The sequence below is a fragment of the Carcharhinus amblyrhynchos genome, chromosome 26 (genome assembly GCF_965287045.1).
Source record: "Carcharhinus amblyrhynchos chromosome 26, sCarAmb.v2.hapA, whole genome shotgun sequence".
Classification (NCBI taxonomy): domain Eukaryota; kingdom Metazoa; phylum Chordata; class Chondrichthyes; order Carcharhiniformes; family Carcharhinidae; genus Carcharhinus; species Carcharhinus amblyrhynchos.
In genome coordinates, this window is record NC_137349.1 from 9,193,185 (window position 1) to 9,208,614 (window position 15,430).

A 15,430-nucleotide genomic window follows, 5' to 3' on the forward strand; every position below is an offset into this window, starting at 1 on the left:
GGGGTTATAGATAGGTCTATAGATTGGTAGGTGTTGATGTGATCGGTGCAACTCGTGGGCCGAAGGGCCTGTTTGTGCTGTAGTGTTCTATGTTCTATGAAATGGCGAGTGACATTTTCTTGCCGTGTCAACAATGGCACCTCTGACAGCGTGACAGTCCCACAGTGCTGATTAGGGAGTGTCAGTCTCAATTGTCTGCTCAGGCGTACTCAAACCCCCAACTTTCAGACTCCAGAGTGCCACTCACTGAGCCGCAGCTGTCAAGGCCAGCGCTTGGCAAGGAGCAGCTGAAACTAAAATTCAGGTCTCTCCGGGTGGGTGTGTGCTGTGCAAGATCTTTACACCAGGAACTGATTACATTGCTTAATATAAAAATAGCTGTTAGCAGGTTCCTTTTATTATTCTCTCCCTCCATAAGTTACAATTATTGTAGATCACTGGACAGTCAATTCACATGAACTATCATTGTCACATGTATTAGTATACAGTGAACAGTATTGTTTCTTGCACGCTATGCAAAGCCTACCATTCAGACAGAAAGAAAGGCGAGAGTGCAGAATGTAGTGTTACAATAATAGCTAGGGTGTAGAAAAAGATCAACTTAATGCGAGGTGGGTCCATTCAAAAGTCTGACAGCAGCAGGGAAGAAGCTGTTCTTGAGTCACTTGGTGATTCACATGTGTGAAATCTCACTTTGTTAAAATTCAATCATCAGATCATTCAAGTTTCCTTGATGTGGAGATGCCAGTTATGGAGTGGGGTGGACGAGGTCACATGACACCAGGTTATAGCCCAACAACATTCTCTCTTCCACCTTCTTCCGTTGGGAAATAGATACAAAAGTCTGAGGTCACGTACCAACCGACTCAAGAACAGCTTCTTCCCTACTGCTGTTAGACTTTTGAATGGACCTACCTCGCATTAAGTTGATCTTTCTCTATACCCTAGCTATGACTGTAACACTACATTCTGCACTCTCTCCTTTCCTTCTCTATGAACGGTATTCTTTTTCTCTACAGCATGCAAAACAATACTTTTCACTGTATACTAATACACGTGACAATAATAAATCAAATCAAAAAGGTTTATTTGAAATCACAAGCTTTCGGAGTACTGCTCCTTTGTCAAGTGGAGACAGGCACAGAGGCACAGAATATATCTGTATACTCATTAACATTCTTGGTTACCCATTAGTGTCGGGCTTTCGTCACTCTCCCTATATATTCTGTGCCTGCGCGCCTCTCTCCACTTCACCTGATGAAGGAACAGCGCTCCGAAAGCTTGTGGTTTCAGATAAACCTGTTGGATTTTAACCTGGTGTTGTGTGGACTCTCGTCAAGTTTCCTTGGCACACATCTCAGCTGCTCAGTGTGGGAATAGTTCAATGAAAATTGAAAACCTTTACAAGCAGCATCAAGAACGTCACAAACAACAGGCAAAAGTGAAACTTGAAGTAAGTGTTTTTATTGAAGAAATTGTCTCTTAAATATTCTGAAACACTTTTTAAGGCGCAGGTTAAATTTCTGACTGTCAGATATCATTTTCCAACATTCGTGTTTCGATTGACTTTGTCGCTGTGTTCAAATAACTTTTACCAGTTTCTGCAACGCTAACTGCGTTTGTCTAAAGACAGGTGACATTTGACAGACTAAGAGTCCCTGTAAGGCTGAAGAAAAAAAAACACAAATAAGGCCCTGCTGGATTAATTAAAATATATATTCCGAGAAAGAAATGTCATGTTTTAATTTAACCCCGTATTCAGTTTAAATCTAACCCGTCAGCTTTGTTGCTCTAATGTTGCCGCACCTGCAAACTCTCCAGTTTTTAATTTTGTCCCTGCTCTTTCGAAAGGGATAGAATCACAGAATCCCCACAATGCAGAAGGAGGCCATTCAGCCCATTGAGCCTGCTCTGACAAAGGGGCTTCACCCCTTTGACCCCATGTATCTACCCTGTTAATCCCCCTGACACAAAGGGGCAATTTAGCATGGCCAATCCACCTAACCCGCATATCTTTGGAGTGTGGGAGGAAACTGAAGCACCCGGGGGAAAACCCACGCAGACACAGGGAGAATGTGCAGACTTCACACAGTGACCGAAGCCGGGAATTGAACCCGGGTCCCTTGCACTGTGAGGCAGCAGTGCTAACCACTCTGCTGCCACATCAGGAGGGTCCGTGGTTACCGCTCTCCACAAAGTTTCCTGTGATTTGGAATGTTGAAGCTGGAGATGTCCACAGCTCAGCCCTATCTCTGCCTCCCCCAAAGTGCGCACACATGTGCACATTTCCTACAGAAACATTGGGCCAGGGTGGGTCCCCAAATGATTGTCCTGGTGTCTCATCCAGGGAGTATGGGGCCCACCTGTAGAGTTCCCCATCCCAGGGGCTGAGGTCGGGCAAAGAGCTGAGTTCAAATTTTAGCCCACCATCCCCCCCACCCCTATCCATCCCATCATGGTGCCAGGTTTTAGCCACTGGTACAGGAGGGGTGTTAGTCCTGCCCTTGAGCAGGTCAGTGATGCAAAGGAAACTCCCTCAACTGGTGCTGAGCAACAGCCAAACAGGCAACAGGACCGGACATCTCTGTCAGGGAGCTGGCTTAGGCAGGATGGGCCGAATGGCCTGCTTTTAACATCCTATGGTAGAGTGTTAGGGCTAAACTGCACCCCAAATGGAGATGCATTTGAGCTTGTTGGAAATGAAGCAAAACAGTGTTTTCTCAGTGTCAGTGGGTGACAGTCACGCCTTCACCAGATAAAGTCTTCACGCTCTTGTACCACACCTTGGCGGTGGAGATCCAGCGTTGGGAGGTGGTGATAATGCCATCTGTAGCTTCATTCGGCGAGGTGGAGAAGCCTCTCCCTCCAAAATCAAAAGACAATCAGCGATCCTCCCACAAACATGTGGATAGATTGGATCGGACATTGCCTGTAATCATCACACAGTGCCAGATTAACCAGGGCGCTAGCTCGCTCGCGCCTGTCCTGTCACGGGTCCTTGGTACTGCAGCTCCCGCAGGACATTTGGTAGAGTCCGATCACGGAGGAGAGCGTTCCCATCAATCCCACCAGCCACTCGGGAAACTTTCCTGCCCACAGGAAGCCTGGCGGCATCCAATGGATGGCGTTGGTCAGGTCAGCCAGGCAGCTGATGATGTTGAGAATTTCCACTCGCATCCGAGTTCTGTACGTCCGTCTGCTCATCCTGTTCGATTCTCTACGGGGTGATATTTGGACAAAAAACAAGTTATTGACACAACGCCTGCTGACATATGTAAACACGGTAAGAAGTCTCATAACACCAGGTTAAAGTCCAACAGGTTTATTTAGTAGCAGGAGCTTACGGAATGTCATTCCTTCTTCAGGTGGCGAAGGAGCGACACTCCGAAAGCTCGTGTTACCAAATAAACCTGTTGGACTTTAACCTGGTGTTGTGAGACTTCTTACTGTGCTTACCCCAGTCCAATGCCGGCATCTCCACATCATGACATATGTAAACCCATTGAACTTATAGCACAGAAACAGGCCATTTGGCCCATCTGCTCCCTCCTGGTGCTTCTGCCCCACAGCAATCTCCTTCCACCCAGATCTTCGTCTAATCTCATCAGTATTTCTATTCCTTTCTCCCTCAGCAACCACTTCTACTGGTCACAAGTTCTACACTGTCAGCCCTATCTGGAAAAAGAGGTTTCTCCTGAACTCTTCACTGGATTTAGAAGAGACTACCTTACATTTTGATCAAGGCTGATCTGTATCTTAACTCCCCTAACCTACCCTGGCTACACATCAAAAGACTAAGCGGTCAGCCATTTAGGACTGAGATAAGGAGAAAGTTCTTCACCAACTGGGTTGTGAATCTTTGGAGTTCTGTCCCCCAGAGAGCTGCATACGCAGTTGTTGAATATATTCAAGATACAGATTGATAGATTGTTGGATACCAAGGGAATCAAGACATAAGGGCATCAAAGACATTTTGGGTGGCACAGTGGTTAGAACTGCTGCCTCACAGTGCCAGAGATCTGGGTTCAATTCCAGCCTCAGGTCACTGTCTATTGGAGTTTGCACGTTCACCTTGTGTCTGCGTAGGTCTCCTCCGGTTTTCTTCCACACTCCAAAGATGTGTGGATTAGATTCATTGGCAATGCCAAATGTCCGTTAATATCATGGGGAGTCGCAGGGTAAATATGTGGGGTTACGGGGATAGGGCTTGGGTGGGATTGTGGTTGGTGCAAGTTTGATGGGCTGAATGGCCTCCTTCTGCACTGTAGGGATTCTATGAGGGGTAAGTGCAGGATGATGCTGTTCTGGTAGAAGATCAGCCATGGTCTTATTGAATGTTGCAGCAGAACCAAACAGTCAACTCCTGCACCTATTTCTCAGGTTCTTCACATTTAGTGATCCCAGTCTTGAAAGCTCCAATTATCCCCTCAGCATCCACAGCCTTCTGCAGGGGTGAGGTGGGGTGGGGTGGAGGGGTGAGGCTTTGGGGCAAACCCGGGCATCTTTGTGTGAAGTGGTGTTGAGATGTAAAAAGCATGTAGAACGTGTACATTTCTGCAGTGAGCCAGACACCTGCCTCCCACTTGGTGTAGAATTCTGATGCAATTTGTAATGGTGTCTGGCAGAGCAGCGTTGCCTCAGCACAGCCCAGTACATTTCTGCACTGTCTGATTCCCAGTACCTATGGGCCCCAGTAATAGCCTAGAATGTACTGAAAGCAGCCGCCAGCACACAGACAGGTTAGTGTTCAGCAAGCTCTTTGTGCAGCTTCATGGCAGCACGCCATGGAATGTAGGACCATCGTTTCCAAGTTTCCAATCTGGCATCAGAGGGAATTGCTAACCAGACAGCAGGTACTTAAGGTTTTTTAAGTATATTTTATTAGTGCCACAAGTAGGCTTCCATTAGCACCACAATGAAGTTACTGTGAAAACCCCCTCGTCACCACACTCCAGCGCCTGTTCGGGTACACTGAAGGAGAATTTAGCACGACCAATGCACCTAACCAGTACGTCTTTCAGACTGTGGGAGGAAACCCACGCAGACCACAAGACACAGGAGCAGAATTCAGCCACTTGGCCAATTGAGTCTGCTCCGCCATTCAATCATGGCTGATATTTTTCTCATCCCCACTCTCCTGCCTTTTCCCCATAACCCCGATCTCCTTATTAATCAAGAACCTATCTATCGCTGTCTTAAAGACACTCAATGACCCGGCCTTCACAGCCTTCTGTGGCAAAGAGTTCCACAGATTCACCACTCTCTGACTGAAGAAATTCCTCCTCATTTCTGTTTTAAAGGATCGTCCCTTTAGCCTGAGGTTGTGCCCTCTGGTTCTCATTTTTCCTACGAGTGGAAACATCCTCTCCACATCCACTCTATCTAGGCCTGGCAGTATCCTGTAATTTGCAATAAAATCCTGCCTCATCGTTCTAAGCTCCAACGAGCACGGACCCAGAGTCCTCAACCATTCCTCATACAACAAGCTCTTCATTCCAAGGATGGACAAGCTGTTTCCGCACAGACACTGACCCAAGCTGGGAATCGAACCCAGGTCCCCGGTGCTATGAGGCAGCAGTGTTACCCACTCCTTGTAACAAGGGCAGGACAAAAATAATTCAGTTTGCATTCCTCAAAAGAGAATGACAATCATAAAAACTGTCTTCCGAATATTAAATTACCCCTTTTGTATTTGTCTCCTCCCTCAATAAAGTATCAGTGATCTGAGGGAACTACCTCAATTCACATAATTCTGGAAAGGTTACGAGAAAAACTCAGGCTGGAATTTTCCTGCCATACATGCTGACGGGATTCTCCAGTCCCGCCGCAGCGAGCGGAGATTTGGCTGAGTGCCAAATTCCCTGTCCTCTCTGGCAGCAGCAGCAGGTAATGAACGACTAGAGGATTTGTGTCAAATTATTCTCCTTCTAATGATTTTATTCAGTTGACTGCTTGAATATGAGCTCCCTGATTAAGGGCCAAATGGATGGTCCAATCAGGGAGCCCCATCTCTGTACTTAAACAAGGGTATCAGTTCCTCTGCATGCTGGATGGAGATGGCACGCTGAGAGCACTCTGTGTAGTGTTGTTGGATCTTGTAAATAAGGGAATTTGGTGAAGGGACTTGCGCCTCCGAGGACCTATTACATAACCTTTTACCTCTCTCCCATTTTCTCCCAATATTATGCATGTTGCTCTCGTCAATGATCTTTCCTCTCAAGTTCTTTCCTAGGCCCTGGCTGTCCCACTCTCCCACAGATCCAACATCTTCCCCTCTTCTTCCCCTCTATCCTCATTGTTTTGGAAGTTGAGATTTTTTTTTGCATACAGCCCAGCTCTGGGTGAGTTAGAAATTCCCCACTTCCCTCAAATCTTCTCTTTATTCAATTATCCACCGGCCTTTTAAACAAAAGTTTGCACCTCTGCTAAATAGTCCCGTCTGACCATCCTGTCTCGCAGGATATCATCAGATCCAGGTGGTTAAGTTTAATTCTCTGCGAAAGTTCCCTCATTTAACTGTTACCCAGTTCTCCATAAAGGCTGATAAGAAATTCATTTCCAGTTAATATCTGAAAGGATGGCAAAACAACATTTCATATTTTTAGACTCTTACTGTAACAAACGTCTAAAAGCACCATTAACCAAACACTATTTTTATCAGCAACTTATAGCAGCATAAGACATAGGAGCAGAATTAGGCCCATTGTCTCTGCTCTGCCATTCAATCATGGCTGATATTTTTCTCATCCCCATTCTCCTGCCTTTTCCCCACAATCCTTGGTCTCCTTATTAATGAAGAACCTATCTATCTCTGTTTTAAAGACACTAAATGAGCTGACCTCCACAGCCTTCTACGGCAAAGGGTGCCACAGATTCACCACTCTCTGGCTGAAGAAATTCCTCCTCACTTCTGTTTTAAAGGATTGTCCCTTTAGTCTGAGGGTTGTGCCCTCTAGTTCTAGTTTTTCCTACTAATGGAAACATCCTCTCCACATCCACTCTATCCAGGCCTCACAGTATCGTGTAAGTTTCAATAAGATCTCCCCTCATCCTTCTAAACTACAACGAGTACAGACCCAGCGTCTTCAACTGTTCTTCATGTGACAAGCTCTTCATTCCAGGGATCATTCTTGTGAACATCCTCTGGATCCTTTCTAAGGCCAGTATATCGTTCCTTACATATAGGGCCCAGAATTGCTCACAATACTCCAAATTGGGTCTGACCAGAGCCTTATGCAGCCTCAGAAGTATATCCCTGCTCTCGTATTCTAGCCCTCTCACTGTGAATGGTTTGTACTTTAAACCACAAAATAGAAAATTCACCTTTTCTTATATCACAATGAAATTACACTTCACTAATATTCCTTCTACTCTCCTTCAAGCCGTCATTCAATTCTTCTGGAACCAGTCCTAGGTGATCCCTGGCTCCCAAGAGTTCATGGTATTTTTTACTCTCAGGACAGTTTTTCAGAGAGAGGTTTTCTTGCCCCTGACTCTTCCGTTAGTAAAAGTTAGACAAATCTTCCAGCCTTGTTTTAACTTCTTGTGGATATCAATCCTACCACAAGCTCCCACCTGCATTTCTGTATGGTGAATCACAGTGCTTGCTACCTACAGCTACTCTCCCTCACTTGCATCCTGGAAGACAAACTTATGTTAGTTTCAGAGATGTTCCCTTTCAAAGACCATCTCCATGGCAACATGAATCATATGGACCATGTATCCATGCAGAAATGATTGGCTATCCTCGAGATCCTAACTCTCTTTTATCTTGGAACAAAACAGACAGTTTAAAGCACAGTTAGTTTATAATCTGACGTTCTCAACATTCTTCTGGGATTCTGTAGACACACAGTCTATATACACTGTTCACACACAGGCTGCTGCCATTGTCTCCCAGTTTGAACAGTTTGCACCTCATTCTCAGCAATACCATCTGAGCCTTTTTAAACCTTTTAACATTCAAACCAATCAGACTTGCTGATTCAGAACAGGTCACATGACCCCTTCATTTTACCTTAATTTAAAGGCACTGGCCCAAACAAAACAATCTCATAAACCACACAATTATAACAACAGTGAATCAGATACACATTCCCTGTTGGATGCTGCAACGAAGTGCAGCTTTAATGTAAATAACCATGCGCTTCACATACTCTGTTTTGAGGTAAGTTTTATTCGGGCTTCTCTTCAGTTCCTTCCTCAGCAGCTGCACAACTCTGAAGGATCTGTAAGCGTTAAAGGAGAAAGAGGAAAATATTTCAGCTTGTGAGTTAGCTGACCAAAAAACAGAATCCATTTAAAAAGTTTTAGAGCTTATTTATTATTGTCACAAGTAGGCTTACATTAATACTGCAATGAAGGCGAAAATCCCCTAGTCGCCACACTCCGGCCCCTGTTCGGAGGGAGAATTTAGCATGGCCAATGCACCTTATCAACACGTCTTTCTGACTGTGGGAGGAAACCGGAGCACCCGGAGGAAACCCACACAGATACGGGGAGAATGTGTAGTCTCTGCACAGGTAGTCACCGAGCTGGGAATCGAACCCGGGTCCTTGAGCCAGCAGTGCTAGCCACTATGCCACTCCATATCCCCCCATTCCCCTGCATCCCTACAACAATTTCCCTGTTCCTTTAGCTTTCATCACCAAACATATATTTTAAAAATGTATTCCCAGGATGTGATCAACACAGGGGAGGTCCACTTTTATTGCCCACCTCTAATTGCCCTCGTGTGGGAGGGGATGAGCCTCTTCCTATCAAATGGGGGACTTTCTAGGGCATGCCAGTGGGCAGTGAAAAGTCACCAACGTTGTTGCAGTTTACAGTCATAAGTAGGCCAGACTGTGTAACACTGACAGATTTCCTCCCCTAAAGGTTAGCAATGAAACAGGTGGGATTTTTTAATGACAATCTGGCAGTTTCATAATCATCAGTATGATACAAATCTTATCACATATTTATTTCATGAATATTAATGCAATTTCAGATGCTGAGCTGCTGTGGTGAGATTGGAACACGTCTCACTGAGTCACTAATTCAGGCCTCCGGTCCAATCACATAACATTCCCAGTCATGAGTGGTGATTGGCTCTCTGACCATCCGAGTCTCGTCAATCCCAACCCAGCAGTGATTGGGCATTGTGCCACAATCAGAAACTGGAGCCTTGGTTGTGTTTTACCACTGCCAGTACAGAGCGGTAAGGTCAGTCACCTCGGCAGTACTGGGGAACCAGACCCAGCCTAAGTGGCTCAGTACGTCACCAGGTTGGCTCTATCCACTCGACCCAGCGCGTCCTAAATGTTTAATCTTCTTAGGGTGCACTTATCACGGAGTCTCAAGTGAGGTCGGGTGTGAAGGAGGGGTGGTTGGGAGTGGGGTGAGGGGTGGGTGCAGAATGCCGAGCCACAGAAGGAATTTACTCCCCTTGTTAATCTGCAGGCAGTCCAAGCCCACAGATCTCAATGCTGTCAGCCGTGGTTTAGTTAGAGTCACAGACATAGACAGCATGGAAATAGGCTGTTCGGTCCAACTTGTTCATGCCAACCAGGTTTCCTAAACTGAACTAGTCCCATTTGTCTCCATTTGGCCCATATCCCTCTAAACCTTTCCCATCCATGTACCTGTTCGAATGTTGTTTAAATGTTGTAATCATACCCGCATCTACCACTTCCTCTAGCAGCTCATTTCATACATGCACCACCCTCTGTATGAAAAAGTTGCCCCTCAAGTCCCTTGTAATTCTTTCCCCCCTTCACCTTAAACGTATGTCTTCTAGTTTTGGACTCCTCTATCCTGGGTAAAAGACCTTATCTATGCCCCTCGTGATTTTAGTGCATAACATCTTGTGTCAACAGGTCATGGATTGAAGTCCCACTCCAGAGACTTGAACACAAAGCTCATGCTGACAGAGTGCTGCTTTATCAGAAGTGTATTCTTTCAGGCAAACTCTTGAACCCAGACTCTCAATAGGGTGTAAAATCACACAAAGAAGTGCAGTGGAGATCTCTATTGTGTCCTTATAAAATCAGAAAAAAAACAGGGGGCAGGACTAGGCCATTTGGTCCCTCAAGCCTGCTCCACTACTCAATAAGATTGTGGCCGATCTGACTACGACCTTAATTCCACCTCCCTGCCTGTTTCCCTCGTCAATCAAAAACCTCTCTGACTCAGCGTGGGAAACAGTCAATGGCCCAGCCTCCCCTGATTGCTGGAGAAACGGATTTCAGAGGGGGTTGGGGTGGTTGTCTGAGAGAAGAAATTGCGCATCATCCCCCAACAATAGGTGATCACGTCGCTGTTTGCAGGAGCTTGCTGGCTTGGTATTTCCCCTACGTCAGAATGGAGCTGTTGTCTCTGGAGGGAACAGATAAGGAGGAAAGAGATTGAGTTAACTCAGTGTCCCTCACCTCAGAGCTCCCAGTGCCAGTGATAGACTCCACAGTGAATTACTTAGTGTCCACCACTTGTCTGAGTTGATGCTGAGGATTCTGTAGTCAGCAGCCCAGGCTACATGCTCACAGGGATAGTAGAGTTGATCTGCCAGGTTCTCCGTTATGGAAAGCAACCGCACAATAGTATCTTCCTCCTTCAGGAGCAAAATAAGAAACCCTAAAATCAACATTACACTTTTAACACAGAAACAGAAAATGCTGGGAAAAAACCTCAGCTGGTCTGGCAGCACCTGTGGAGAGGGAAACAGAGTTAATGCTTCGAGTCTGTATGACTGTTCTTTGGGGTTAAAGGGAGGGGGGAACGTGATGGATTTTATACTGTATACAGGGGTCGGAGCAGGGGTAGTGGTCAGTGATTGGTGGGAGCTAGGAGAGATTGCAACAACAATGCATGGGACATTAGATAGGGGAAGTGTTCATGGCAGTGTGAAGAGCCAGAGCATGTGTTAATAGTGGCACAAAAATAGCATAGCGTAACATGTTAATGGGAGAAAAAGGTTAGCGCTCAGCAAAAGCAAAACGAAAGAACAAGCGACAGGTGGCCCAGTGGGGGAGGGGATGTTGCACTGGGACAAAAAAATTCCGGATTTTTAAAATAAGGTCAAGGTGAAGGAGAAAGATTACAGTCTTTGAACTCAGTGTTACATCCTGAGGGCTAAAATGTGCCTAATCAGATGATACAATGCTCCTCCAGTTAGCATTGGGCTTCACTGGACTATTGCAACAGGCCAAGGACAGCCATGTGAGCAAGATGCTAAAGTTAAAATGGTCGTAACAGGAAGGTGGGGTCATGCTTGTGGATTGAGTAGTGCTTTACAATGATCACCCAGTCTGCGTTCAGTCTCCTCAGTGTAGTGGAGACCACATTGGGAGTGGCAAATACAGTCGATCAAGTTGAGAAAAGTGCCAGTGAAATACTGCTTAGCCTGAATGTTTGGGCCCTTGAATGGTGAGTAAGGTGGTGTGGGGGTGCTGAGGTAAAGGGGCAGGTGTTGCTCCTTCTGCGATTGCATGGGAAGGTGCCTGGGGAAGGGGGTGGGTGTTGGAGGAATGGACCAAGGTGTCAGAGAGGGAACGGTCCTGTGGAATACTGATAACGGAAGAGAGGGGAAGCTATGTTTCATGATGGCATCATGCTGTAGTTGGCGGAGGGTGATTTTTTTTGAATGTAGAAGTTGGTATGATGGAAAAGGGGGCAAGGGGTGGGGTCCTCTCATGGTTCTGGGAGGGAAGGGGTTAGGGCAGAGGTGCAGGAAATGGGTTGAATGCAATTGAGTGCCTGGCTTGGTGTGTGTGTGTGTGTGTGTGTGTGTGTGTGTCGGGGGGGGGGGGGCGGTGGTGGTGGGAAATGGGGGCCAGGGGAAACAAGTTAAGGGAAAAGGCAGATGTGTCAAAACTGCCATTTTTGAAGGTGGCATCATTGGCACAGATGCGATGGAGACAGAGAGACTGGGAGATGGGATGGAGTCCTGACAGGTGTGAGGAGCTGTAGCCAAGGTAGCTGTGTGAGTCGGGTGGGTTTGTAATGAACGTTGGTGTTCTTTCGCCAGAAATGGAGAAAGGTTTAGGATGAGATCATGAATCAGCTGTTGCTCAGTTGATGGCACTCTCATCCCATCAGAATGTGGGTTCAAATCCAACCCCAGGGGTTAGAATACCAAAATGCCCATTACAAGTGCTGAGGGAGTGCTGCACTGTCAGGAGTGCCTGTCTTTCTAATGAGGCATTAATCCGGAGGCCCTGTCTGTCATTTCAAGCCGACATAATAGATCTTGACAATGAAGAGCAGCAGAGTTTTCACCCATGTTCTGAACAATAATTATCACTCAATTAACACCACAAAAACAGATTATCTATTCATCGTCACATTGCTGTTTTTGGCATCTTGCTGTGTGAAATTGGCAGTCACCTTTCTGAGAATTTAGTGTGGCCAATTCACCTAATCACCATGTCTTCCGGACTGTAGGAGGAAACTGGAGCACCTGGAGGAAACCCATGCAGACATGTGGAAAACGTGCAGTTTCCAAACAGTGATCCAAGCTGGGAATCAAACCCAGCTCCCTGGTGCTGTGAGGCAGCAGTGCTAATCACTGTACCACCGTGCTGCCCTTGGTCATTTGTGATTAATTGTGAATTCTTTGGTATCTGTGCAGGTGGGATGACCAAGTGAATCCCTTTCCACACACAAGACAGGTGAACGGTCTCTCCCCAGTGTGAGTTCGCTGGTGTGCAGTGAGGTTATATAAATGCCTGAACTCAGTTCCACAGTGAGAACACCCGAAGGTGTGAACACGTTTAGTATGTTCATGGTTAGAATATTGACACATGATCAGATGGTAAAAGGCGTAAGTGAGTGTGATAGATGAGTATTTCTGTTGTGCCAAAGTGCTTTACAGACAATTAAGTATTTTTAAAGTGTAGACGCTGTTGTAGTGCAGGAGATGTTGGCAGCAAGCTCTCCCAAGCAAGATACCACAAGCGGCAATGAGCTAAATGAGCAGATAATATGTTTTTAATGTTGATGTGGAAATGCCAGCGTTGGACTGGAGTAAACACAGTAAGAAGTCTCACAACACCAGGTTAAAGTTCATCAGGTTTATTTGTAGCAAACACCACTAGCTTTCACAGTGCTGCTCCTTCATCAGGTGGGTGGGAGTTCTGATCACAAACAGGGCATATAAAGACACATACTCAATTTACGTGAATAATGATTGGAATGTGAGTCGTTCTCCAAGGCGGCCTTCACGACACATGACATTGCAGAGTTGCTGAGCAGAGACTGATAGCCAAGTTCTGCACACATGAGGACAGCCTCATTTGGGATCTTGGATTCATATCACACTATCTATAACCCCCACAACTTGCCTGGACTTGCAAAATCTCACTAACTTTCCTGTCTGGAAACAATACACATCTTTTTAACCTGTGCTTAATGCTCTCTCCACTCACATTGTCTGTACCTTTAGACTTAATTAGCTGTAAAGACTCACATACCAATTATTATTCTTGTAAATTGAGTTTGTGTCTTTATGTGCCCTGTTTGTGATCAGAACTCCCACCCACCTGACAAAGGAACAGCCAGTTCCAAAAGCCAGTGGTGTTTGCTACAAATAAACCTGTTGGACTTTGACCTGATGTTGTGAGGCTTTTTACTGTGAAGAATATTGTCCAGGACAGCAGGATGAACAAATCCCCAATCCCATGTTCAAATTGTCATCGGATCTTTTACATCCCACATGCGAAAGTAGCCAGGAGACTCAATTTGATTTGGAAATACAACTCCTCTCATTTGAAGGGTCTCCAATATTGAAGATGAGATGGGTAAGCAGATGAACAGAAAGACAGTCAGAGGGTTTTGCACTGGGGGAAGCTGAAGCTCTGATCTGCAATAAGCCTCAGCTCCAGGTCGTGCTGGGAGTTTCCCAGCTGTTTGAGGACATCATTGCTTCAGAAAACCTTTATAGAATCCTTACAATGCAGAAGGAGGCCATTCTACCCATTGCATCTGCACCAGCTCACCGACAGAATATCCCACCCAAAGACTAATCCCATACACTTATCCCACTAATTCCCAGAACCTATACATCTTGGGACACTAAGAGACAACTTAGCATGGCCAATCAACCAAACACGCACATCTTTAGGCTGTGGGAGGAAACTGGGGCACCCGGAGGAAACCCACACAGACATGGGGAAAATGTGCAGACAGTGCCCCAAGCCAGAATTGAACCCGGTTGCCTGGCAATTTGAGGCAGCAGTGCTGTCTCACTATTTATTGTCTCCCCGCTATCCTCCCCCAATACAGTTCTGCATGGGGATCAACATGACCTAAAGGTCCCACCCACCTGTGCTAGACCCGCCCTAACTCCAGCCACACCCTAACCTCCACCAAAGCCCAAAATACCAGTCCTGCCCCTATCACCAACCCCGCCCACCTCACCTAGCCCCGCCCCAAACGTCAGCCACGCCCACCTCCCCTAGCCCCGCCCCAAACGTCAGTCACGCCCACCTCCCCTAGCCCCGCCCCAAATTCCAGGCCCGCCCACCTCCTCCGAGCCCCGCCTCTCGCCGATCCGACTTCTGACCCCGCCTACCATCCTAGGCCCCGCCTACACCCGGTGCAACTTTGGCCCCGCCCACATCCGGAACAACCTTGGTCCCGCCCCTCCCAGGCCTCACCGTCCCGCCCAGGCCGTATTCCCGCGAGTACAGGTACATGGACAGGTCGTCGAAGAGCCGCAGCGCCGCCCGGCAATTGCTGAGCTCCCGGGCGATCAGCAGCAGCCGGCGGCCCAGCTCGGGTCGGCTTCCGCCCGGCGCCACCAGAAGGCCGCCCAGCAGCCGCGAGCTGTAGCAGACGGTCCGCACCAGCCGGTCCCGGCCCCGGTAAGTCTCCAGCACGTTCGCCACCGACTCCATTCTTCACAGCGGCAGGACTTTAATCCCGGTCCGGCCTGCAGCCTGATTGCGCCGGAAATGGGACTTTGACCGACAGCCATCAAAGCCAATCAGAGAACGTCTATCTCTACTATCCGCCCACTTCCGGTGGGCTAAACTAATCAGCTCCGTGCGCCTGCTATCAATCAACCAGAAGCGGACGCTCTTCATCTGACGTGCGCATGAACCAACCGTCATTGCCGTACTCCCTGGTTGCTTAGCAACGTGAGGAGGCGGGATTTCCTTAAAGGGACTCTGCTGGTTGAAAAAACTCTTAAAGGGGAAATCCAGGGGACTTAAACTGAAATAAACCTCAAAGTAGCAAGAGAAAGAACTAGTCTTTTAATAAAATATAATGGATACATGTCTGAGATAAAACCTACCCTTACTATCAGATATTTATTTCTCTGCACTTCATAACTTTAGAAACAAAACATTTACTGCACAGGAGGCCATTGGGTCCATCCTCTCTGCTGCCCAAAGACCTATCCAACCCAAATCCCCCTTTCCAGCTCTTGATTCAAAACCCCGTGTTTTAA

The 15,430-nt window shown here is 46.9% G+C and overlaps 1 protein-coding gene across 1 annotated transcript; it reads right to left on the bottom strand.

The window, feature by feature from the left end:
• Positions 1 to 1,442: 1,442 nt before the first annotated feature.
• Positions 1,443 to 15,430, bottom strand: pex11g (peroxisomal biogenesis factor 11 gamma). Its single transcript, XM_080212889.1, has 4 exons — positions 14,634 to 15,430; positions 10,410 to 10,588; positions 8,157 to 8,228; positions 1,443 to 3,217 (listed from the first exon to the last, which is right to left on the bottom strand). Exons 1-4 carry the CDS (start codon positions 14,871 to 14,873, stop codon positions 2,989 to 2,991), a joined length of 720 nt encoding a protein of 239 aa, XP_080069015.1. The 5' UTR covers positions 14,874 to 15,430; the 3' UTR covers positions 1,443 to 2,988.

Bases quoted from the DNA above. Each gene is read 5' to 3' on its own strand.
- pex11g (XM_080212889.1), bottom strand. From the start codon at position 14,873: ATGGAGTCGGTGGCGAACGTGCTGGAGACTTACCGGGGCCGGGACCGG. The intron at 10,589-14,633 runs GTGAGGCCTGGG...TTGCTCCTGAAG, and splicing joins AATACGGCCTGGGCGGGACG to GAGGAAGATACTATTGTGCG. The intron at 8,229-10,409 runs GTGAGGGACACT...TAACGCTTACAG, and splicing joins CTGGCACTGGGAGCTCTGAG to ATCCTTCAGAGTTGTGCAGC.